The 25,212-nt window shown below is 37.1% G+C and overlaps 5 protein-coding genes across 5 annotated transcripts; 3 read left to right on the top strand and 2 right to left on the bottom strand.

The window, feature by feature from the left end:
• Positions 1-6,938: 6,938 nt before the first annotated feature.
• LOC134002153 (GTPase IMAP family member 4-like) lies at positions 6,939-7,827 on the bottom strand. The gene is made up of 2 exons (XM_062441437.1): positions 7,809-7,827; positions 6,939-7,654 (listed from the first exon to the last, which is right to left on the bottom strand). Exons 1-2 carry the CDS (start codon positions 7,825-7,827, stop codon positions 6,939-6,941), a joined length of 735 nt encoding a protein of 244 aa, XP_062297421.1.
• Positions 7,828-8,413: 586 nt separating this feature from the next.
• Positions 8,414-9,620, top strand: LOC134002152 (GTPase IMAP family member 8-like). Its single transcript, XM_062441435.1, has 3 exons — positions 8,414-8,628; positions 8,737-8,774; positions 9,034-9,620. Exons 1-3 carry the CDS (start codon positions 8,414-8,416, stop codon positions 9,618-9,620), a joined length of 840 nt encoding a protein of 279 aa, XP_062297419.1.
• A 776-nt stretch (positions 9,621-10,396) lies between these two features.
• LOC134002151 (GTPase IMAP family member 8-like) lies at positions 10,397-13,060 on the top strand. The gene is made up of 4 exons (XM_062441434.1): positions 10,397-10,449; positions 12,211-12,269; positions 12,358-12,390; positions 12,474-13,060. The coding sequence occupies exons 1-4, from the start codon at positions 10,397-10,399 to the stop codon at positions 13,058-13,060; spliced, it is 732 nt and encodes a 243-aa protein (XP_062297418.1).
• A 1,968-nt stretch (positions 13,061-15,028) lies between these two features.
• LOC134002036 (NACHT, LRR and PYD domains-containing protein 1b allele 3-like) lies at positions 15,029-18,472 on the bottom strand. The gene is made up of 2 exons (XM_062441285.1): positions 18,369-18,472; positions 15,029-17,537 (listed from the first exon to the last, which is right to left on the bottom strand). Exon 2 carries the CDS (start codon positions 17,447-17,449, stop codon positions 15,608-15,610), a length of 1,842 nt encoding a protein of 613 aa, XP_062297269.1. The 5' UTR covers positions 17,450-17,537; positions 18,369-18,472; the 3' UTR covers positions 15,029-15,607.
• A 4,909-nt stretch (positions 18,473-23,381) lies between these two features.
• LOC134002150 (NACHT, LRR and PYD domains-containing protein 1b allele 3-like) lies at positions 23,382-24,977 on the top strand. The gene has a single exon (XM_062441433.1). The coding sequence runs from the start codon at positions 23,382-23,384 to the stop codon at positions 24,975-24,977; it is 1,596 nt and encodes a 531-aa protein (XP_062297417.1).
• The last annotated feature ends 235 nt before the right edge of the window (positions 24,978-25,212 follow it).

Raw genomic sequence — 25,212 nt, 5'->3', positions numbered from 1 at the left:
TAGTTGTTTTTATAAATTATTATTTATAATTTGATATACTTTAACAGCTCAGGGATGTTCAGGCAGAAATGTGTTGTTTGTGCACTTTTTTGCATTTGTAATTTGAAAATAATGTTCTCTTTTCGAATAAAGGGGCAGGAATGCATTAATTCAAAAAAAAAAATCTGATTAATCAATTAATCCAAAAATTAATCGGCCTATTAATTGATTATTTAAAAAAATTGTTATTTGCAGCCCTAAAGATGTGTTATTAATGAAAATGTTCTCCATACGGAGCATTGTCCAGACCTTACATGGAGTTTACGCTTAGAAATATTCTGCAATAGAAACATGATGTTGAGTCTTTCAAACTGATTAAACTGCACCATTTTAACAAGCCAGAAATCCTTCCTAACGTTAGCAATTAGGACTCACAACTAATATGGATGATAATCAACATGTAGCTGGGTTTAAATATTATACTCTGCAACCATCTCACTCACAGATTGATTGATATTCTCATGTCAAAACCCTTCATATCCTGTGTGAATGAGTGTGAATGTAAAAGCATTGTTATCTCAGATCATGTTTAACTACTAGTTAATTTACATTAAGTTATGTCAGTAAATAGAGACTCTTCTGTGTGGTGTTTAAGGTTGGAAAATGAAGGTCCACCATGTAAGCTAGCTAACCCTATGCAATGTACTTCAGTAGCCACCTAAGAGCTCAAGTAACATAAAACTTAAGTTATGAAAAAATAACTGCTGAATGACTTAAATAATCCTGGAAATAAGAACTTTTTTTTTACTTCAACATTACCACATCTTACCTTGAATAATGTTGTAAATACATATAACACTTCCAATATAGCATATCTGTAAAGTTTTAGACATCACAGCATAGCACTTTTTCATTTTAAGATTTCATTTGCTCATAAGATCTTAACAGTTGCTTAATATATTTTCCTTTCTGCTTTCACCATTCTCACACTAAAAACAACGTAATAAATTCTTTCAGACTCAAATCATCATAAACCACTTTATTACAGGTTACCAAAGGCATCCCAGGACAGTTTTGACTTTTACCTCATAATGATCTTAACATTATCTATCTTATCTTATCTGCAATGTTAGTGCTGCTAGTTTGACTGTTGATGCTTATTCTTTCTTTCATCTTGCAACATCGTTCTCACAATGTCTAATTGTCTAACCCTAACCCTAACCCTAACCCTAACCCTAACCCTCAACTCACTTGGGAGACAACTGGCTGATAGACACTTTATGATAGATGCAGGAATATTGTAGAATGATATAATAATGCAATAAACACACAAGTAAAAACACATGTATCTTTCCTGGAAACTGACAGGAATCAGTCTTATCTTATTTTATCTTAGTTTAATTTTAATTATCTTTTAGATGTGCTATCATCTCACATCCAGAAGACAGTAGACTGTCACGCTATGTTGTTAGGTTTAACCTTTGGGCACAAAACTTAAGTAGGGTAGATTTAAAGAGGTAAAAAAACTGAAGATAGCTCATGCACAGCAGTGTCTCTTTCCTGTGTACCAGCTCATGCAGGGCAAAATACAATCATCAAAAAAATGTACAGACCAGGATACGAGGATTGTCACTATTTTATTAAGGGCTAACATTAAAAAACAATTATCATCAGGTTATCAGTTATGCTTTTAAATAGTCAGGTGCACCTGACTACTTAAAAGCATAACTGATGATGGCAAATAAGCATAGATCTGATGAAGGAATGTGCAAAACGCAGAATTCAATCCTTTTGTTTTTTAATGTAATCCCTTAATCAAATAGTGTCAGTCCGAGCATTCTGGCGTGAGCCGGTATACTTTTTGGATGATTAGATTTAAAGAGGTGTTATTATGGAAAACATGTTGTCCATTCTTAGCATTGTCCAGACCTGAAGTGATGTTCAGTCTTTCAAACTAATTAAATTGCACCATTTTAACAAGCCAAAAATGCTTCAAACAAGATCAAAATTGGCCGGTACGCACATGTCATGAGTAAGAACATTACTTCACACACAGAGACACACATAAAATGCGAGGCTCTTGATCATGTACTACTCTGAGCATGCCAGCCAAAAGGCACTCACCAACAATGCACTTATGAAAGCATCTCTGACCAGGAAGTTTGCCTGGAAATCAATTAACTTCATCTGTAATGCAGCCTCATCCAAGGACGGGATGTTTTTTTTCATGACAAAGTGCAGAGAAGTCTGCACTTTGTCGGACTGTGAGAGGGTCACGTACAAAAGCAATGATGTCCTTTGGGATAGTCTTCAAACCTAGAAGAGAAGCTGGCTTGTAGCTGCTTGGTGAAGTCCAGCAGCAGCCTGTCTTTAGACTGTCACTTGTACTGGTGCCTGTTTTTCAGTGTACTGAAATGAAGGACGCTGCCAGTTGATAGGTCTAACTCTAACAATGCCAACTTCCTCGTGAAAGATTCAAGATTTTCAACCATGCCTACTATGGTTCTGTCTCTCCCCTGTAGCTGCAGGTTAAGCTGGTTTAGGTGGCAAAATATATCTGCTAAAAAGTTACAGATACTGTCCTATTGTTGCTCAAACTAAGGAATACCGTAACCTTATCCAGCATCACACAGAAGCGTTCCAATGCCTTGCCTTTGCTTAACCACATATGTCATTCTGTAGCAGCAGGTCATCATTGGTGGTCTCATCTCACTCACACAAGTTGTTGGAAAAGGTAGGTAATGGCCAACCTGGGACTGCATTGTAGCTCTGTTAAGGTCCTGCTCAGGTCCCACCATATTACATTGTTCTACTTAGAGAAGAAGATGACAGTTAGATACCGGACAGCTCCGTCAGTCTCCATTGATTCCCATGGCAAATTTGCATGCTTTTTAACAAATGCTATCATCACATGCTAACCACAGGCGACTGTATGTGTACTCATAACAAGTAACTAAGATAAGTTAGCAAGTTGCTAATGTTGGTTACGTAAAAGCTAACTTACATAGCAAATCTTAGCTTTATTCTTCAATCAATAAAATGTGTAGTACAGCACAGACTACATGTGTATATGATAAATACTTACATGTCATTAATATTAGTCAGTAGTGAATGCCCAGCTGCTGCTTCTGCTCTGCCAATGAGGACACGCCCTGGACAGAACCTGCCCACGCGGCAGGTTTTTGTCAGAAGCGCAAAAAACCCCTCTGAGAGCACAAACGAAAAGTCAGGGAGCGGAACAGAGGGGTGGCAAAACAGAGTTAGAGCAAAAGTCTGCCTGGAGAGAGAGAGAGAAGCAGAGGAAACTGTAAACAAAATAATTATATTATCAAGAATGTAAAAGACGAGATTACTTTTTTTTTTCTCTCTCTCTCAAATTCTTATTTTTGTCTGATATTTAGGATGTTTTTCTTGATTTTAAAAACACAGATCTGATTCAATACATATGGATCTACAGAACTCTACTTTCTGGACAGACAGTACATCGGTAGTGAAATACATTCACAACCAAGCAAAATGTTCCCACACCTACATTGCTAATAGAGTTGCAGCAATCCAAAACTTGAGCATTGATTATTTCAGGTAAAGAGGTCAGGCTCAAGTTAAGCAATGGGTAGTAATATTTATTTTCCTGGAGAGTTGAGCTGTTTATCTGTAAGTGGCAGACACATTAGATATCCTATCAGAACCGTATGGCGTTGTTTGTGTCAGAGAGGATCAATACTTAACATCCTAACAGATTGTGGTACTAATTTTGTAGCCGTAGAAAGAACTAGAGCCCACTTTAAGCCACCTAGATCACCAAAGGATTCAGGATGTACTGTTGACCAGTCAAGTGAAATGAGTGTTTAATCCTTCATTTGGTGTCCACTTTGGAGGAGTGTGGGAAAGATTGAGCACACTGGATGAAATGCCACAGACAGCCTTTTGTGAGGTCAAAGCAATTGTCAATGAAAGGGCAATCACAACTGTGTAAAGTTATTCAAATGATCTAGAGCCCCTAACACCAAACCACCTGCTGTAGCTAAAGACTAAGCCACTCTTGCCAAGTGGACTCTTTCACAAAGAGGACCTGTACATCTGAAAGAGACCTGTTCTGGCAAAGGTGGACTGAAGAATACATCTTACTCATTGAGCCAAGACAAAAGTGGACCAAACTAAATAAAACCTCAAAGTCAATGATGTAATTGTCATATTGGATGAAAGTGAAAGACCTCCTGGCCTCTAGTTCTTGTTTTGATTGTTATGTTTAAAACTAAGACAAAAGTTCAGCAGAGACCTATTGATAAGCTTTGTTTACTCCTGGAAGCTTAAAGCTGAGTGCAACTGAGACTGACTCTCAAGCCCATTATCTACACGAATGCATTCATATACATGAACAAACACACATTCCAACACATTCACATATCTTTGAATAAATCAATTTATCAGCTTCCCACTACATTTACATTTCATGGACTTCTCAAGGAATGGTGTATTGGAATTATACCTGCACCACTTTGGACACTTACACTATAGACTTTGGGCATGTTGCATGTGGGAATCAATAAAATTAGATGTTGAATGTATATTGATGAATGTAATATGACATGATTGCATGATATCTAATTTGGTATATTTGGTGTGTCAACAATTAAGGGGTCAGTATGTTGGAGTCATATCAAGAGTTTCAAATTTAAATAAGAAAAGCTGAGTATGCAGTATTTTGAGTTCAATTTTGAATTATGTTTTTTTTGAAATTATGATATATTAAGAAATCTGGTCATAAGGGGCCTTAAGCATAATATGGTTGATATAGATGATTACCTGATACTAACCTGTGTAGGTGCTGATTGTGTGATGTGATCCTGCTGTCTTCCTCCTGCTCTGACAGTCTGTAAGTAGGTCTTTGATTTGTTGGCTGTCAGGTTAGATCAGGGAGAGCAATAGTTTTCTGACTGTGCACATCAAATGTAATCATTCAAGAATCCTGTGTTTGATCTTATTTTATATGTGAAGTCAATCACTGTATATATTTTAATCAATATAACTTGAGTAATTGAAAAGTTGATATCTCTGTGCGTGCTTTACAAATGCATTGGTTACCCCATCTAACCTCTGGTGGTTAACAATTACTCTGTTTATTTAGCCACAATAAGTTGTTTAAGGTCCAAAGTTCGCTATTATTGTTTTACAAGACAAGCAGTAAAAAGTGGATCTGACATGAATATTTGTGCACATTATCAAAACCTGATCATGCACATTTCCCCTAAATATGATAATATATCAATAACAAAAAAGTGCTAAATTGTAGCTCAAAGGGGTTGAGGTTCAGAGTCTTTTCCAGAGCTGGTCTCAACTTAAGTTTTACCATATGAGCTACTCAATCATTTTACAGATGCATTAAACAGTGCTCAGTGAAGTCTGGCTGGTGGCCTGGAATCAGCTCTAAAGAATTGCTCACCCTTGTTTTGCAATAGAAGCAGCAAAATGTAGATCAGACAAAATGACATGGTGATTTTGATACTAAAGATATATAATAGTGATGCGTTGAAAGATTCATTTACATTTATTTATTAGGGGTGTCATGATTCTCCAAATCCTTGATTCGATTGAATTTTCAATTTTAAGGTCACAATTCGATTCGATTCTCAATCTTTTTTTTTTTTTTGGTCCTTATACACTCCTGAACAAAATCTTAAGACCGGGGGGAAAATTACAATTATTAGTATTTCGCAGTGGTGGATCATAACCAGGTTGTAAGTAGAGCTTCAAAATGCAAAAAGAAGAAACAGGAGCAAGAGACAAAAAATTAAGTGTGCAATTTATTGAAAAGCGCATTTAAACTCAAACAGGCTGTTCGTCAGCTGATCAAAAAGTTTAAGACCATAGCCTTAAAAAGTCAAAATCTGCGCTAAAATATGGCTTTCATGTAATTTTCTGTCAGACATTCACACTGTCATGACCTCCTGATAGCAAAGGCGAAAAAGGCTTTCTGTCATTGAACGTGGCAGGATTTTAAATGTCCCATGTTGTTGGTGCTCCCTTGCAAAGTCCAAATGGGCAAGTTCGTTTGGGCAAGATGTTTTTTTTGTTAAGCCCTTTTCTCACAGATGCCGTCTTATGGTTATTGGGCTGCAGTTAGCATCAGTAAGGGTCTTAATTTGGGTGGAGCATCAGCCTGTGTCTTCACAGACAGACACAAATTATTATCATTATTATTTAAGATCATTATTATTTATTATTGATTATTGTCAATAATATATTATTACTATTATGGGTATTTGTGGTGGTGGTTTATTTATTTAATTAAAGGGAACCAGCTCTTCATTGAATTGGATGGTTTTTATTTTGTTGTCTGTCTAAATTTCTTTTTTTTTTTAAATAATTGTGTGTTTATTTTGTTTCGTTAATTCAACATGTTCGAATGAATAAATAAACTATCTAACTAAGAATCTATATAAACTACATACACCATACATGTTACTGTACTAAAAAAAATGTTTTACTTGTTATATTTAACTCGGAATGTTTTCAGCACTTTATGATGGTCATCATACTAATAGAATTTGTTTCTTAATTGTCAGTCTGTAAATGTGATGGATTTAAGATGATAAGATGAAATTTAGTGTTTTAATGATTATATCCAGTAAAGTGACTTACAATCAACACTTCAGTCTCAGATCATTTTATTTCACTTTCAGCTTTTATTATTTCCATACTTTTCCAGTCATACATACTACTTCATTAAAGTGTGTAAAATTTCACATAACAATAAAATTCTTAATAATCATACAGTTATATTAGTTTTTTTTACTGTATTATTGGAAATGATACCCCTGCAGCAGTAACATTTTCACATTACTAGATTAAAATATTGTGTCTTCTCAAACATTTTTCACAACCAGCCTACAAAAGCTGTCTATTTTCACTGATTATTGATTAGGTGGTGTGGTGATTGATTATGGTTTCTGTGTATTTTACTGTCTTGCAAGTATTGAGAAGAAAATTAAGACACGTCTCAGCAATGAACCACTAAATGTGAGCATGTCATCATTCAGGTCCTCTTCTCTCATGTTATGTATTTTTGCAACGGCCTGAACTTCTTGATACATGGCATCTGTGTAGTGTGTTCCCCTGTTTCCAGCAACCATGTGGTCAATCTTCTTGATCAGCTGCATCACTTGGTTTCTGTCACTTTTGGTGTTGTCAAAGACGTGGAACCTGTTTCCACATCTCTGGACGACTCGTTGGAGGTCTGGGCTGCCCTCATATACATACTCTTGTATGGTCTCGTCTCCAAGATCACCACCACGGGTAAACAGCACGATCATGTGCTGGTTTGCTTCTGAACCAAACAGCTCTTGCAGGGCTTCCACTGAGTTTTTCTCTTCAGTGGTGAATCGACCAACTTGGAGGACCAGCAGGAACACATGAGGACCAGGACTTGAGACTTTGACACATTTAACAATTTCTTTTTTGATAAATTCTGCAGATTTCGCAGTGTCCAGGATCCCTGGTGTGTCTACCACACTAACCACTCTATTGCCACAGACTATCACACGTTTTTCACAGGTCTCAGTCACTGACTTAGCGGCAGGACGGGATTTGAAGTGCTTCTCTCCCAGGATTGTGTTTCCAACAGCACTCTTGCCCACACCAGTTTTTCCAATCATAACAATTCTCAAATCAGGACCTGCAAAATAAATCAGAACTTCTGTTTAGGTTCCTGAAAAGAGTTCATCTGTGGCTTGAATAATAATTTCGTAAATATAAACACATTGTGATACATTTCAAAGCAATTCAGTTAAATGCACCAGATGAAATAAAACAATTGGTTGAAATCTCACCTGCAGGAATTGAAGCCATCTTTTCTCAACACTGTTGTCTCTGCACAGATGACAATGAATGTTATAACATTTGTTTAAGACATTTATTTATACTGTAGGTTCACAGTTGACACGCCCCATACTTGCATAACAGGTCTATATAAACAGGTGTAGATCAGTGAGTCCTGCAGATAACACACAGCTCGTCTCCTGTACTGTACTGCTCTGGATCTGAGGACCATGTCTGACAGTAAGTTTGACCGTGATAACTTTTCTATACAGCATGATTGGTGTTAGTATTCTGATTGCGTTGTGTTAGTAAAACATCACTGTCAGATTAAAAGTTTTAGGATTAGGGAAATGTAAGCACATATAGGATAAGTAGATATAATAGAAACTTATTGTGTTTTTTTTCCACAGAAACAAAGATTGTTGTCCTGGGGACTGCAGATGATTTGAAGAAAAATCTAATATCTGTCATACTGGGCAAAGAATTTTTTGCACAGAGAATTAGTGATGTGAAAATTGAGACAAATGGCAATGATACATATGAGGTCACATTTACCCCAAACTGGTATGAAGCAAAAGAGGAAATAAAAAAATTATTGTCTTCAGTACACCATGACATGTGTTTGTTGGTGGTAGAGGATGGGTTCTCACCAAAAGAGGTGTGGGAGCAGGTAGAAAAGCTGCACAAGATAACTGAGAAACCCACAGAGGATTTCATAGTTGTGCTGCCATTAAGATATAAACCTGAATCTTACCTATTCAACTGCTACACCATGGAGAGTTTATTCAGTGAACTGGCTAAAAAGAGAGATGCCACGCCAACCAACCAAAGGTAAAAAACAAATGATGTAGAATTAGATTCTGATTGTTACACTAAAGATAAATTGGTTCTACAAAAAACTTCCTGTTCATTAAATATGATACTGCCTCTGTTTTATAGGTCTGCTGATGAAACACACCCTGAAACCAGTAGGACAGGTAAGCAACAGCCTCTCTCAGAGACTGTTAATTCTATGTGTGTATGCCTTGTGAAGGTTAATTAATTCAACCAGACAAAAGCTTTTATAGCAACTCACATAAACTCTTATTTGGATTTTTATTCAGTTTGGAGATCTCTAACAGAATCCTTCACTGACAACAGTAAGAGATTAAAAAGTGAGATAAGTGTTTTAAAGATTTGTTTGAACAGTTGTGAATTATTATTACAAACTTATTTTTTTGTTCTGCACCAATACAGGAAATCACTCTGAAACCAAAGTGAACCTTGTTCTGCTGGGAATGTCCGGGACTGGAAAGAGCGCGAGTGGAAACACAATCCTTGGAAAGACAAAGTTCTTGTCAAAAGCCAGTTCAAAGTCAGTCACCACAGAGTGTCAGGCAGCAGAAACTGTGATAGATGGTACACATGTGCGTGTCATTGATACTCCAGACATGTTTGATGATAAAATCAAATCATCAGATAAGAGACATGTGACAAAGTGCAAACAGCTCATCTGTCAGTCAGATCCTTGTGTTTACTTACTTGTGATACATGTTAGCAGATTCACAGATGGTGAGAGAGACATACTGAGAAAGTTTGAAGCAGCTTTTGGTCCCAAAGCTAAAGAACAAACAATCCTCCTGTTTACTCGTGGGGAAGAGCTGCAGCGTGCACAAATGAGCTTTGAGGATTATATTAATTCCTGCCAGTCTGAACTCAAGAACATAGTTCAACAGTGTGACAGAAGGTGTGTTGTTTTTGAGAACAAAACCTTACGTCAGCATCAAGTAACACAGCTAATGCAGACAGTGAACATGATGTTAAATAAAAAGCAGAAACAATAACTGTTCGTGTATCAGACCAGATCAATAAAGTGATGGATGTGATTTCTTGTATATAGATAAAAACAGTTCAGACTGTAAAATGATTCAACAGCTTGAATTAGCTGATTGTTTAGTTTGAAATGATTTGTCAGTTATAAATGTCATTTATGGTTTTCCTCTCACTTCTTAATAATCAGTATTTAACCAGGTTTACTTTAATGCTATATTTGTTTTAAACTGGTGCATAAAGTTTGTCAAATAAGCAAATATTTCTCTACTAATGAAATGATTCCATCTTTCTTTTGTTAACCTTTGTAAACTGATGAGATAAATAAACTTTACCAAGTTGTCTCTGCAGTGATTGAAGTACTGATCCTCTCTTCCTGATAATCAATACCTCACACATCTCAGAGGTTAACCAGATCTTTATAAAACATTAGAAATATAAATAACAGAAAGATAAATAAATTACTTTTTGGTTTATCTGTTTAACAAAATGTAACATCTCACATGGTTTGTTTAATGTATCCCCTCTATTACATTTAGGCTGAAATTGACCAGTTTAATTGTGATAGATTGTAAAGCCAATGGAACATATTTTTTTGATATGGTGCACCACCAGAGGTCAAAGGTAATCAATAATTAACATACAGAGAGAGAGAGAGAGAGAGAGAGAGAGAGAGAGAGAGAGAGAGAGAGAGAGAGCCGAGGTCAGTGGTTGGTGGGTTTGAGCAAAAAAAAACAATAAACTGTGGTGTGTGTGTTTTTAACTTATACAGCACCACCTAGTGTCCACCATGGAGGCTGCAGCTGACACAGATCAGACCCACAGTGAGGTTAAAATCATGGAGTAAGCAGAGAGGCTTATTCTGGTTAATTAAGGCTGGTGATGGGTCTGTGTCTGTTGTGAAAAGAGAGATCTTTTTTTCATCTTATTTCTATTTATACCATCAACTGGATTTTGTTTATTGTCTTTTTCCTGAGAAGCACTTAATGCAATTCTTGTATGAAAAGTGCTACACAAACACAATTATTATTATTATCATTATTATTATTATTATTATTATTGTTATTTCAATAATAAATTGAGATTATATGTGCCACTGATTGAACTCTCTTGTGCATTATGCAGTATCTCCTTTCACAACCACACACGACTCAAGTTCACAGACAAAATAAAAACAATTTAAGTCAAAGTAAACATTACTTTAAAGCATTATTTACTAATGATGAATGTGGTCACAGGCTATAAAGGTGCTGCAGATGAAAGTAACCCCAGTTCTCTCTTAGCTGGAGCCATGAGTATCAGGGCCCAACAGGTTGTACATCTGATATTTTTTCAGATGTAACAAGAGAACAATGATTTAAAAGAGGAGGAGGTGGTGGAAGAAGAAGTTTAGGAAGAACAGAACCCAGACCATGACCCCAGTGCCCACAAGACATACAGTACAGTTGTCCTTGTTCAGGACATAACCTCAATGTTCAACATGTTCATCACACCAGTCATTGAAAAGTCATCTTGGAGATTGAAATTTGGGTTTCCGTAAATGTGGGAATGACTGGAAAAAGATTGGTTTAGTTCGATCTGTGTATAGTGCTGCTAATCTAAGCAGGTCTGTATAGTTCATCTAGTTTCCAGGATGAGAGAGTGGAAGAGCAATTATATGAGCCACAATAACACTGAAAGTGTTTCACACTTTCTCATGAATGCTATGATTTGATAACTGAATCATCTGCTATACCTCTAAAACCCAGGGCCTGATGTAACAGCAGATACACCTTGTGGGTGGGGGCAATAGTTCAAAAAAAGGAGAAGACCAGTACTTTGTAGTTGAATTCCTTATTGTACAGTATAAAAGAATATATGTTGCCAAAAAATTCAAGGCTATCACCCTTCAAAAAAATGCATTCAAAACTACAACCTGCACATTTCTACGGTTCTCTCAGGCTACACAAGTAGTATCTAGCAAACAAATAATGTTCACACCTGCAGTACACATGCAGTACCTTTAGCAATAATAATAATAAACATAGTAAACCTCTAGTAAATAAAACAGTTAGGACAGTTGTTTTGTTCACTGATTAAATGCAGTCTTTCTGCACTTTGAAGAGGAAAAACCCAGATATTCATAAAGTTTGTTTTGAATGACAGGTTGTTTCTTCAAAAAAAAAAATGATTTTGTGTTTAAAATTCAATTCATCTGCTTTCCTTTATGGGTTTAGTGAAGGCAGGTCGTTTCCTCTCCCTTTAGGACAAAGCATTTATACAGAATGTTATGACTAAACAAGGGTTAATAAGATGTATTTCATTTATAGCTTCACAGCTGACACGCCCCTTAACATTTGCATAACAGCTCTATATAAACAGGTGGAGACCAACGATTCCTGCAGATAACTCCTGTACTGTACTGCTCTGGATCTGAGGGCCATGTTTGAGAGTAAGTTTGGTCATGACAACTTTCTACACAGAGTTATTATTATTATTGTTGTTGTTGTCATTGTTGTTACGAGTACAACAACTAATATATTTAATAATATTATTACACAAAAGTTAAACTGGTCTACAAAATACTTCCTGCTCAGTTAATATGATTCTGTCTCTACTTTATAGGTCTGCAGAGCAACACACTCAAACAGACATGGGTGCGAAACAGTCCAACTCTGAGAAAAGTAAGTGTAGTGAATAGTAATTATTTCAACCAGACAAAAATTTCTATTACAACTCACACACACTCTTATTTGGCATTTTTTCTCACAGAGTCCTCCACTGACAACAACAAGAGTTCAAAAGGTGAGATCAGTGTTTTAAAGTTGTGTCTGAATAGCTGTGAATTATTATTGCAAATTGAATGTCTTTGTTCTACACCAATGCAGGAAATCACTCTGACAACAAAGTGAACCTTGTTCTGCTGGGAATGTCCGGGACTGGAAAGAGTGAGACTGGAAACACAATCCTTGGAGAGACAAAGTTTGTTTCAAAAGCCAGTTCAATGCCGGTCACCAGAGAGTGTCAGTCAGCAGAAACTAAGATAGACGTAACATGTGTGCGTGTCATTGATACCCCAGACATTTTTGATGATGAAATCCAATCATCAGTTAAGAACCAACATGTGAAACAGTGCAAACAGCTCTGTCAGTCAGATCCTTGTGTTTACTTACTTGTGATGCATGTTAGCAGATTCACAGATGGTGAGAGAGACATACTCAAAAAGTTTGAAGAAACTTTTGGTTGCAGAGCTAAAGAACGAACAATCATCCTGTTTACTCGTGGAGAAGATCTGCAGAGTTCAGACATTAGCTTGGAGGAGTTTTTGCAGGACTGCCAGCCTGAACTCCAGAACATAGTTAAACAGTGTGGCAGAAGGTGTGTTGTTTTTGAGAACAGAGTTTCACGTCAGCATCAAGTAACAAAGCTAATGCAGACAGTGAACATGATGTTAAATAAACAGCAGAAACAATAACTGTTCATGTATCAGACCAGATCAATAAAGTGATGGATGTGATTTTTTGTATATAGATAAAAACAGTTCAGACTGTAAAATGATTCGACAGCTTGAATTAACTATATTTGTTTTAAAGTGGTGTATAAAATTTCTAAAATCAGCCAAATATTTCTGTACTGGTGAAATGATTCTCTCTTTCTTTGTTAACCTTTGTAAACTGATGAGATAAATAAACTTTAGTTGTGTGATAAACCAAGTGTCTCTGTATCCTCTGATTCTTTTTCTTCTTTATCTATGTATAATAAATGTGTTTACGTAAAAAGACTTTTCCTGCAGGAATATGGAAATGGAAAAGGAGTAATTTCATGTTTACCTTCAAATATCGCATTTAGATATTGGACAGTCAATCACAAAATCAATATTACTACTAATAACTACCTAAAATAGTCAAAATATGGTCTAAATATTTTCTACAATATAAAGAATAATGTGTCTGTCTCTGCAATCAGATTTTACCCTGAATCTCTCAAATCTGTTGACATTTGGGTCAGTTATGTGAATGAGTGAATGAATAGTTTATTGAACATGTTAAAATAGATAACAACAAACTGGCAACTCAAACAATACTAATCATGTTCATAAGAAGTAAGAAGAAGTTGAGAGCTTATCTAGTGCCACCCCCTCATGATGTATATACACTGAAAGTAGAAAATATAAGTTTAATTTACAGCCAACTCAAACAAATCAACCCTTTAGGACAAAACAAGAACAAAATACAATCTAAACAGATTCACCTTCAAACAACTTATGAACAAACCACATTTATATCTAATCTATCTCATAACTGTTCAGTATTAGTTTTATTTAGTTTGTTTTCAGCTCATCATTGCAGTTATTCCACAAACTGATTCCTTTGGTTGTAACACAATGATGTTCTTACTGCTGGTTTATTTAATATACAGGTTCATCTCATGTTGGTATGTAAAAATGTTTAATGTCTAAATGTTTTTTCCTCATCTTCTATGTTTGACTGTGTTATCAAACTAGTGTTTCTGTGTGAGGATCAACTGAATTCTGTCAGCCTGAACCGAACAGTAAACTCTACAATAAAAGGTAAAATATCGCCATCTGCTGGACGTTTGGTGTAAATGTTCTTTCTGTCCTGAAGGTGCTCGCTCTGATTGGACGAAGCTTTTACCTTACTAGCTTTTAAAAGATTTAAAAGACAGAGTTTCTAAACTACATCTTATTTGCTGTAATACTGGGACATATTGTGAGTATCAGTGTTTTATTGATATATTTACTTTTTAAATACATTTTAATTGACTGGTATCTGCTTTTAATCCCTGTAAATTGTATATTGATTAGTTATTTGATCCATTTTACTTTTTTCATTTTATTATGTATGCTTGATTACTTTGTTAATATTTTACTATTTTAATTTTGTGTTATATGTTTTCTTAACCTTAATGCATTACTCCTGTAAATTACATTTACAATCTCAGTGAGTTATATAAAGTTACCATGAGTCCAGAAAGCCATTTTATGTTTTCTAGTTCATTGCATTAAAACAAAATTCCACTTGTTCCTTTTCATTTACAATAAAAAAATGTTGAGTAGTGTTTTTAAAGGAAACGTTTTTTTGCTGCAGATTTGCTTTGTAAAGTTTGAGACAAGAGACTTGTGACAGTAAGTTACATAACTAAGTAACAAGTGGTTGTTTCAGCTGGGGTTGGATTATATTACACTATAATAATAATAACTCATTTCATTTACATGACACTTTTCAAATATAAGCATAATTTTTTTCTAGATTAAGAATATTACAGAATAAATAACATAAGTCATATGACTGTATGACAGACAAGAAATAGAAACATTAGATCATATACAGTATGTCTAGCAGCACTGAGTACAAACATAAAGCATATGAAAGTGCAAATTAAAACAAATAGGTTCATACATATTTATAACCATTTAATAAAATCGTCTGAGCTCCACTCACACAAGGAAAATAATAAATGATCGTTTTCTAGCCACCAGGTCAACATGAACTGTATTTCCCACGTTTTCAATGGGCTTCATGCAAGAACCTCTCATACGTACAGATTGGATGTACGTGACTTCGGCAAGTTTGTGGTATCTGTGTTGTAGTAATTTAAGAGTTCAGACCTATCTAATGAGTCCTGAACAGATACTCTGCCTTCCTTCACAAGAAACAAATACTTGTTTGACTGAATCTGACTGAATTTGGAGTTTAGATATTTATCAAATCAACTAAAATATAATATACAACTAAAACAAACTTAATCCAAGATGAATATTCTGTTCAACATATCATTATCACCATGGTTTGCTAATATACTGAAAGGTTTAATGATTTTATGGTTTTATAATTTTTGTGATTAGGCCACTTCCAACAGGCTGAAACAAGCAATCTCAAACTTTGTGCAGTTAAGAGAGTTTGTTGAATCTGACTAGAGACACTCAAATGAGAACAACTCAGAAAAAAATGTCTAAGAGGAGAAGAACACAATAATATTCTTGTATGGGGCCTATTGTGCTTCAGATCAACCCAAGATGTTCACAGAGGAAGGGGTCGACCTCACACAGAAACTCAATCATCTCTGAACTCGCAGCTTCACCTTTCTTCCTCACCGTGTCGATGACAAAACGAGCCTTGTCTCTTATGTTTTGCATCACTTCCGCTGACTCCCTCTCAGGTTCAGTTATCACTTTTTCCTGTAAAAGCTTGTCCAGCAGACTTTTGAGAACAGGTCCTGATATCCCATCGATGAAGCAGATCCGTATGTCCATCAGTCTTTCATTTGAAGGGGAAGTCAGAGCACTCTGCCCACAGGGCTTTCTTACTCCAGTGGACAAAAGACAAACTCGTCTTTCCCAGACACAGTGGGAGCTGTTGGTTTCTGTCAGAAACAGCTTCATATATCTCATGATTGTTTCTAAATTCACCTGGAATGATGGAAAGTAGTTGTCGTAGGACTCCTCATCAAATTCTGCGTCTGTTGGTTGAACTAGAACTGAGTCGTCTTCAGGACTAGTGGACAGTGTGTACTCCTGCTTTGGGATCAGTTTACAGTGTGGAGATGTGTCGATGTACCTCTCATCTCCAACTAACTTCTTCCTCATACGCAGCACATCACGCAGCACGACGTTCTTTGGTAACAACAACACATTGAGGACAGATTCAGGATCAGGATCAGTTGGAGGTCTGTAGAACAGCAGCACCAGTGCTCGGACCGGGTCAGGAGGAGAGTCTTTATCCTTGACATTACCAAAACCAGAAAACTCTGTGATGTTTATAATGACATGAGTTTCTGTTATCTTATGAGGAGTAATAAACTCAATGCCCTCATCATTCACATGAGCAACTGAGAAGAATTCACATCCACCTGTGGAGCAGATCTCACAGTGTGGGAGATGAAGCTGACACACAGACTGCTGGAGACATTTGATGTCAAACAGGGGTCCTGCAGGCTTCTTGTGATGTTGGGCCAGTAGCCTGTGGTTCCAGGGGACAATCCTGTAAACCATGTCCCCTTCTCCCTCCATGTGAAACACCAGACCTGTCACACTGCACTGGTACAGGCCTGGACAGGAGCAGTGGAACCTGTAGGTTTCCTCATTTTCATCAACAGTGATATCAGGTGTAAACTCCTCAAAACTGTCTTTTAACAACATGTCAGGTAAACTTTCAGCTCTTGTAAAGTTCCTGTTCTTTGCAAGGTTTATTTGACTGAGTGAGGGATCACTGTGAGAACAAGGCAAGCAGCTGGAGTCTCTTCTGCTCCTGAAGCTATCTTGGGGTTGTAGGAGGTGAGAGTGGGCTGGCAGTGAGTTTTCAGAGGTTTGGTCAGCTACAGTAAGTGGCTTAATTTGCTCTGGAGCATCATGGTCACTTCCATGTCTCTGTGTGAAAATGCTTGTGAGTAAATGACCAGCAGCAGAAGTAATCATGGACTTTGTTTGGGGGACTACATGTGAAAAGTAGGTGAACCATGTAGGTTTATCTTCTATCCTATCACCTATACGTTGAATATGGCAAATCAAGGAGTCTTGATCCTCACAGGCGTCACCTATTTCTTTAAAAGCACGTGCCAAATAATCAATACTTATTGCCTGCTTTGGATCAGAGGGGCGCACCAAAGATTGGTTGAATATGAAAAGTGACTCATTTATATGATGCCTGCACAGCTCTCTGTTGTATCTTGTGTTGCCAGGATAAAAAAAGACAGGGAAGCCAGGAGATCTGTAAACAGGAGGGCAGAGGAATACACAGAAACAGGACAATGTTTCCTCTATGGCCCGTCCTCCAGTATGCACACATTTTCCATTTACATCAGGATCTGAGTTGTAAGTTAACTCATCAGTGCCAAAGGGCTCCATCCAGAATACATTTGTATTGTCCTTTCTAAGATTTTCTTCTTGTGTTGTTCATATTTTTGGCTTCAGTGTTTCTCAAACACTCTTAACCCTGGAAAACAAAAAGATAATGGACAATTATTGTCAACCATAAAGGTATGTAGGTTGTTTGATTATAAAAATGCAGAAATAATGACAACTATTGATTAACTTTTACATTCCTTTTTTAAGAAAAAATGCTAAACTTCTCTGGTTGCAGTTCCTTAAATACAACATTTTCTAGTGTTTTTTGTTTCTTATGATCATAAAATGAATATTTTTGGGTTGTGGACTGTTAATTGGGACAAAAAAAACATTTGAAGTTGACCATTCACCACTTTCTGACGTTTCACAGACTAAACAATGAAATTATTCGTGGGGGGAATTATTGTCAGATTAACCCATAATAAACAATAATTATTGTAGCCTAATGGCATAATTTCCCTATGCTTCTTACACAAGTATTTTTTTTTTAAATGTATACAGTAATGAAGCTGAACCCACACGTTTATCTACCTTCAATCAAGTTTTCCAGTACTGAAAACTATACTGTTCAAATAAACATAACTTTACATTAAAACCCATTTCGATCTTAAAATGTGTTAGCCTATATGAAAGCAGAAATCTTTTTTATATTTGAAAATTTGAGGAGGGAATTTAGTCTGTTGCTCGTGGTCTTCATTCACAAATGTAAATACTGACAAGTTCAGCCTACATATTTTTCAAGCGTTTACATTGTATTTCATATATCCTATTACTAATAGGATATACAATGTAAACTAATAGGCTATTAGACAGTCATTGAATTTTACATTATGACGGTTCAATAACACAAAACTGTGATGTGTCCTCGTGTTGAATAAACCTTCAACAGACTTCCTCGTGCGAGCAGTGCTTCCTTTACCTGCAGACGTGGTTAAGTCACTTCGTGGTAGACTCCCATGTCAGAGTTTACTGTCGGCCACTAAAAACAGAGATGCACCGTATAGGAAGGAGAAGTTGTTATTGTAATTCCTTCATTATGTTAGTATTACAATACGTGTCTTTCATAATAAACAGTTTTCCGCGTCACGTCACGTGGGATAGATGGGCGGTGGTTGAATTTGAAACAGGAAATGTTTCCATGGTGAGTCATCTGACAACTTGAAGGATGGGTTTACAGTTTTTAAAGTTTCTTAAAACAACAGTCAAGTGCCTATAGGAACACTAAACCTGTTCTTCTTGCTGTAATGATTCCTCCTGTTCATACTGACCATTAGAAGATCCCTTCATCATGTTTACTGTAATGATTCCTCCTGTTCATACTGACCAGTAGAAGATCCCTTCATCATGTTTACAATGGAAGTGATGGAGGACTAAATCCCCACAGTCCTCTTTCTGTGTAAACATGTATTTGGAAGTTGATCTGAAGCTAATATGAAGCTTCAGTCGTCTGAATGAGTCAAATCTTCATCTTTTATGTTTCAACGTTACAGTGTTTTAGTAGCAAAGTCTTTTTGTAACTATACTTCCACCACAGCTCAACAGGGAAACACTAAGAGGGAATTTGATGCTAAAAAGACTGTAAATGTGTCAGATATCACTTGATATGACTAACTCAGACTAATGAAGCTCAATAGAAGCTGATCATCTACTTTTAAATGACTGTGTGGAAACACTGTGGATTTAGTCCTCCATCACTTTACATTGAAAGCACATTTGAAGGTTTTAATAGTCAGTATGAACAGGAGGAATGATTACAGAGAGGAAAACCTCTTTACTGTTCATATGGACACCTGACTGCTGCTTTAAGACACACTTGAAAATGTCCAATACTATGCACTGACATAACCAACTAAAATAAAAAATAAAAAACAGAAATACCTATTTTAACACTAAGACCTTTTGTTATGAGCCCAAAATGAGTTTAGATTAACTCTATGTCCTTGCATCATCCATGAGATGTCTCTTCAACTGGCCTAGATTATCTATATAATGTAATTAAAGTGGGGGAAGGTGCAAAGAAGTTGCTGAAGAAATGGAGAATGAGTCTGCAGAAGAGAAAGGGAGTGTTCATAACTGGATGCACAATAATAGTCATTAACAGGACAATGTGATTAGTAATGAAACTACGATCATGATGGTTGAATATGACCTATGTTGTCCTTCTTAATGTGGACACTTCAAACTGTAACACTCAACAAAAACATATTATTGTTATTACCATGACATATTTGAGAATTTCCCTGCTCTGTATTTCCCCTCAGGCAAGCATGATTATCAAATGACCAAAAGGACCATTATGTTACTCTTCATACACACTGTGCTTAGCCAGTGTTCCTGAGAACAGGCCAACAGGTCACTGATGATTTCTCAATTGGTTACCATACACTAGAAGACTTTGACACCATCTCACCTTTAAAGACACTGTGTCATACGTCACTGAGTTTTTATTTACAGATGTAAAAACTGGGGATATTGCAGGGTCAGTATTTGCAAGAACTAGATTCCTTTTGATATTATTTCCCATCCTGCTCCTCGTGGAAATTTACAAGAAAAACTGTTGAACAATTGAGAAGAAACAGAAGCTGCCCTTATGTGTGCTGTGATTTGTTTGAAATACCAGCCAAAAAGAAAATAATAACATAACATAACATAATAACATAATAAGTTACAATTGAACAAATGTGAAGAGAAATAACAGACACTACATGCTGATAGTTATTGTTTAATGTTTCTTAGATCAGACAGTCACATTTCATATCGACAGCTGCCCACAGAAACCACCTTCAACTAGACATTTCATCTAGACACAGCACTTTCAGCTCCTGGAAGTTGGAGAATTTCTGTTTGGAAACCCCATAAACAGCATGAAATACACTAGATACAGCAGCCTGGGAAAAGACAGCTGGCCAACAAACTGGGTGAATACGTGACTTATAAAAGGGGAAGATGAAGGGCAATGTTTTTGCAGGGAGTTTGCAAGTTTCAAGAGTCATTAACAACACCATCAACCACATCATGTGCTTGATGGTGTTGTTAATGTGATGTCTGGTAAATGGTTGCCCATGATCATCACATGATCATGGGCTGTGAATAATGAATCAAACCAATAACTTACAGCAGCCAACATCAGACAACCTCATCATACTTTAATGGTTAACTGGTGTTTCTGTAGTGGTGACAAAACTGAAGCTCTCTGGAAAATGTTACAGCAAACTAAATATTGACAATTCCTTACATTTCCGCAAAAACACATGACTCTTGAGTGCCCTCTTAGCTGATTGGTTACAGCATAAACTCGCAAAGTCCCAGGTTTGAGTCCGGCAAGAGGCCTTTGCTGCATGTCATACCAATTTCTCTCCCTGCCCTTGTTTCCCTTCAGTCTCTCTGCCACCAACTCTCCGATAAAGGCAAAAAAAACCCTAAAAAATAATGTTAAAACAACACGTGACTGCTTCAGGATTCAGTGTACACATCCGCATTTATTCTTGTGGGAAATTTGTTTTTGAGAAAAGACTTAGACCAGACTTTTGTATGCCAGCATTCAATCTACATATGCATTTTGCATCATGTGATTCAACCACAAAGCCGTTTAAGTACCACAATTAAAAAAAATATGAAAAAAATGCAAATCAGGAAATCTCAAAATGAGGAAGAGGAACATGTAACAGTGCAGTGGTTTGGCTCATTGACGTTACAGGTATAGAACCAAAACGAAACATAATATACATACACACAGAGAAAATTAAGAGTATTTATTTGTTGTAACAATGCTTCTTGGCAATGAATCTTATACCGTTGGAAAGCCTGTTTATTTCCCTTTTAAATGGTGCCACATTTTTAAGGAACATGCATTTGTTGGATGAGCAGCAGAGCTGAGTATGAGGGTTGCACCCATGAAAAATTTGGCAAATCTCTGCCAATGCCGAACAGCTTATTTTCCTTTTGCCATTGACTCTTGTTTTGAGCTTCTGGTATCCCCAGGTACTGCCAATTAGGTACCAATCAGGCACCTGTGAGCAGGTCAGTTGGTGTCTGCTCCAAGAATCAGCATGCCATGTTTGACTGATCTGGATAGGGCCCGTGCGATAGGGCAACTTCAAGCTGGTGTTCCACAAAACCAGCAGTTTGCAGCATTATTTGGAGTGAGCCCAAACTGTGTGAAGAAGTCTAAAGAAACAAGATATATTGGCAATTTAACAATGTATTGATTAACAAACAGGAGCCTCAGTAGTGTGTAGAAGAACCATACACAGCCAAAACAGCCTGGCATCTCATCCTCATGCTGGTCACCTGACTGGTCACACACTGCCGTGCGATGGCATCAAATTCTTCAACCAGCATTTGTCACAAGTCAGCCAACGTGGTTGTGTTGGTCACTCTGTCACGAACAGCACGTCCAAGCTGATCCCACAAGTGTTCAATGGGGTTGAGGTCAGGACTGCTGGCAGGCCGTTCCATCCTCTCCATAATAATCAGTCATAACTGTTATGCCACTGCATAACAGAAAGTATCAAATACAATTTCCCTTATGAGACCACACACACAATCTTTATTCTGTTATATGTACAGCATTATTAAACTGTTTTATTTTCAGTTTTCTGTTTGTGGTTTGTGGAAAATGTAGGACGAAACTGAAAATAAACAGTGCATAATTGTGAATACGGTGGATGACGAGGAAGAAAACACAGACACCAAGGTTTGAAAACCACAGGTAGACTGACCATCTCTGTCATTTCTTCATTTTTAACATTGTTTGAAGAATCAGCTCACAGGTAAGTCGCATATAAAACTGATGTCTTTACATTTGAAATATCAGCTAAAACTTACAACTCATGTTTGTGAGTTTACTAGAAATGTAAATTAGAGGATGTACAATTGTGTGGGATGATAAGTTCATATTTACATCAAAAGAGGCTGAGCTGGCAGGAAAACAGCATAACTGTTACTGGTTAACATGTATAACAGTCTCCTTTCTGTTATCCAAGTTTATTTCTGATTATTCTTAATATAAAGTCACAATTTGAGACGCAGTAGCGTTTACAAAGCTTGTTGATTTGTTTGTTGGCCACTTTTTATTACATCAGTTAAATATATATATAACTTATATATATATATATATATAATAACTTACTAATGTAACCTTAGTGACATAATATGGGCTATTTTGATGACTTGATGAAGTAAAATTTAAAAACTATAAAATTACTAACATACACATTTTCAGTTTTTGTTCACATTTACATTTTTATTATTTTGGTTTTAGTGGGTTTTCATGTATGTATGTTATTGGTGTGAACAAAATATTATTTATAAAGATGAATAAAAAATAAAATGTCATGGCAGTAAATCATTTGTTACCTTAAGAGCGGACTCCGTACTGTGATGCATCCTGGTTTAAAATGTTGTTGAGCTCTAGAAAAGGGATTTGGTGAAGAAATAGAGAAGGACTTATTTGAAGTCAATAACAAGACATTTGGAGACACCTTTTTTGAACATATTTTCCTGACAATGGCAAATCCACAAGTGCTGTGATGCACTGAGGTAAGAAGGGGAGCCAATAGCAGACTTAATATGACTAATATTTTGTGGTATTTATGGTTAAAAACCTACACAGAATGTGTTTTGTTTAATTAACAAAGTGAAATATTTGTGGGAGGTTTCATTTTTGCATCTTCTACTTCATTTCAGGGTACAGGAGCAGCGTGAATATGTCTAAAAACAGAGATTTCTTCTGGGTTCAAAAGTAAAGACATTGATAAGTACCAGCAGGCCACCACGGGGCCACCAGCTGTGAAACGTATTAGAACTGAAAGAGAAGCGTCATGTTTCAGCAGGGGCGCTCCGTTCAGGATTTGTAATTTCTCACAATACCTCTGGATCCGGAATTTACTCAGATTCAGGCATAAAATTAAATCAGGATAATACCAGGGAAATGGATCAGCATGCTCCTTCCTTCCCACTCTCCACCAACTTCTCCAAATTTCTTGACACTGATTTAGCTGATGATGACAAATGTGATTATGACTCCAGTTATAGCACCAGTTCTCCCTTCTCTTTGCACTGCTCGCTTACTGATGTTAGCCCCTACAGGTCCACAGTCTTCCAGAACTCCACTGTCTGCACTGCAGGTAAAGCAGGTGAAGTACATGATGCATTAAATCTTTTGTCTGTAAGCTCTGAAAGTGAGTCACGAGGTGACAATGAAGTCCTGGTGGACATGGAAGCACCTATTACCCTGCCAACACATTCCCACTTCCAAACCTCCTCCTCGGATCCTGGTTTGAGGAGAAGATACTCCAGCAGCTTGCCTCATTCACACAGTGTGCCTGCATTTGGTCAAATACCTTCTGCAAAGAACAAGAACTTTACAAGAGCAAAGAATTTACCTGGTATACTGTTAAAAGACAGCTTTGAGGAGTTTACACCTGATATCACTGTTGATGAAAATGAGGAAACCTACAGGTTCCACTGCTCCGGTCCAGGCCTGTACTGGTGTAGTGTGACAGGTCTGGTGTTTCACATGGAGGGAGAAGGGGACGTGGTTTACAGGATTGTCCCCTGGAACCACAGGCTACTGGCCCAACATCACAAGAAGCCTGCAGGACCCCTGTTTGACATCAAATGTCTCCAGCAGTCTGTGTGTCAGCTTCATCTCCCACACTGTGAGATCTGTTCCACAGGTGGATGTAAATTCTTGTCAGTTGCTCATGTGATTGATGAGGGCATCGAGTTTATTACTCCTCATAAGATAACAGAAACTCATGTCATTATAAACATCACAGAGCTTTCTGCTTTTGGCATGGTCAAGGATGAAGATTCTCCTCCTGACCCGGTCCGAGCGCTGGTGCTGCTGTTCTACAGACCTCCAACTGATCCTGATCCTGAATCTGTCCTCAATGTGTTGTTGCTACCACAGAACATAGTGATGCGTGATGTGCTGCGTATGAGGAAGAAGTTAGTTGGAGATGAGAGGTATATCGAGATATCTCCACACTGTAAACTGATCCCCAAGCAGGAGTACACACTGTCCACTAGTCCTGAAGACGATTCCGTTCTAGTTCAACCAACAGAAGCAGAATTTGATGAGGAGTCCTACGACAACTACTTTCCATCATTCCAGGTTGTTTTAGAAGCAATCATGAGAAATATTAAGTTGTTTTTGAGAGACACCAACAGCTCCCACAGTGTCTGGGAAAGAGAAGTTCGCCTTTTGACCACTGGAGTAAGAAAGCCCTGTGGGCAGAGTGCTCTGACTTCCCCTTCAAATGACCGACTGATGGACATATGGACCTACTTCATCGATAGGATATCAGTATCTGTTCTCAAAAGCTTGCTGGATAAGCTGTTTGAGAAAAAGGTGATAACTGAATCTGAGAGGGAGTCAGCGGAAGTGATGCAAAACAGAAGTGACAAGGCTCGTTTTGTCATCGACACGGTGAGGAAGAAAGGTGAAGCTGCGAGTTCAGAGATGATTGAGTTTCTCTGTGAGGTCGACCCCTTCCTCTGTGAACATCTTGGGTTGATCTGAAGCACAATGAAGAGGCAGGACATAGACTTTATGTTGACCTGGTGGTTAGAAACTGATTGTCCTGTAACTAATATAGAAGTAAATACATTTCACTATTATGTTCCTTGTGTGCAGACAGAGACGGAGTTGAACTTTTAAGCCAATATGGCCAAAGAAGGCTTTCAAGTACTCAGAGAAAAAAAATCAAGGCAACGGTAGAAAATACATCTTCCGAGGAAGATTATTTAATGTGACT

This window comes from Scomber scombrus, chromosome 20 (assembly GCF_963691925.1).
Source record: "Scomber scombrus chromosome 20, fScoSco1.1, whole genome shotgun sequence".
Classification (NCBI taxonomy): Eukaryota; Metazoa; Chordata; class Actinopteri; order Scombriformes; family Scombridae; genus Scomber; species Scomber scombrus.
The sequence above is the reverse complement of the archived record's forward strand: the minus strand, read 5'-3'. Positions and strand labels throughout refer to the sequence as shown.

Excerpts from the sequence above, each read along its gene's own strand:
- LOC134002152 (XM_062441435.1), top strand. The coding sequence starts at position 8,414 with ATGTGTTTGTTGGTGGTAGAGGATGGGTTCTCACCAAAAGAGGTGTGG. Across the intron at positions 8,629-8,736 it reads GCCACGCCAACCAACCAAAG|GTCTGCTGATGAAACACACC; the intron begins GTAAAAAACAAA and ends TCTGTTTTATAG. Across the intron at positions 8,775-9,033 it reads CCCTGAAACCAGTAGGACAG|GAAATCACTCTGAAACCAAA; the intron begins GTAAGCAACAGC and ends GCACCAATACAG.
- LOC134002151 (XM_062441434.1), top strand. The coding sequence starts at position 10,397 with ATGGAGGCTGCAGCTGACACAGATCAGACCCACAGTGAGGTTAAAATC. Across the intron at positions 12,270-12,357 it reads ACAGTCCAACTCTGAGAAAA|AGTCCTCCACTGACAACAAC; the intron begins GTAAGTGTAGTG and ends TTTTTCTCACAG. Across the intron at positions 12,391-12,473 it reads CAACAACAAGAGTTCAAAAG|GAAATCACTCTGACAACAAA; the intron begins GTGAGATCAGTG and ends ACACCAATGCAG.
- LOC134002036 (XM_062441285.1), bottom strand. The coding sequence starts at position 17,449 with ATGGAGCCCTTTGGCACTGATGAGTTAACTTACAACTCAGATCCTGAT.
- LOC134002150 (XM_062441433.1), top strand. The coding sequence starts at position 23,382 with ATGGATCAGCATGCTCCTTCCTTCCCACTCTCCACCAACTTCTCCAAA.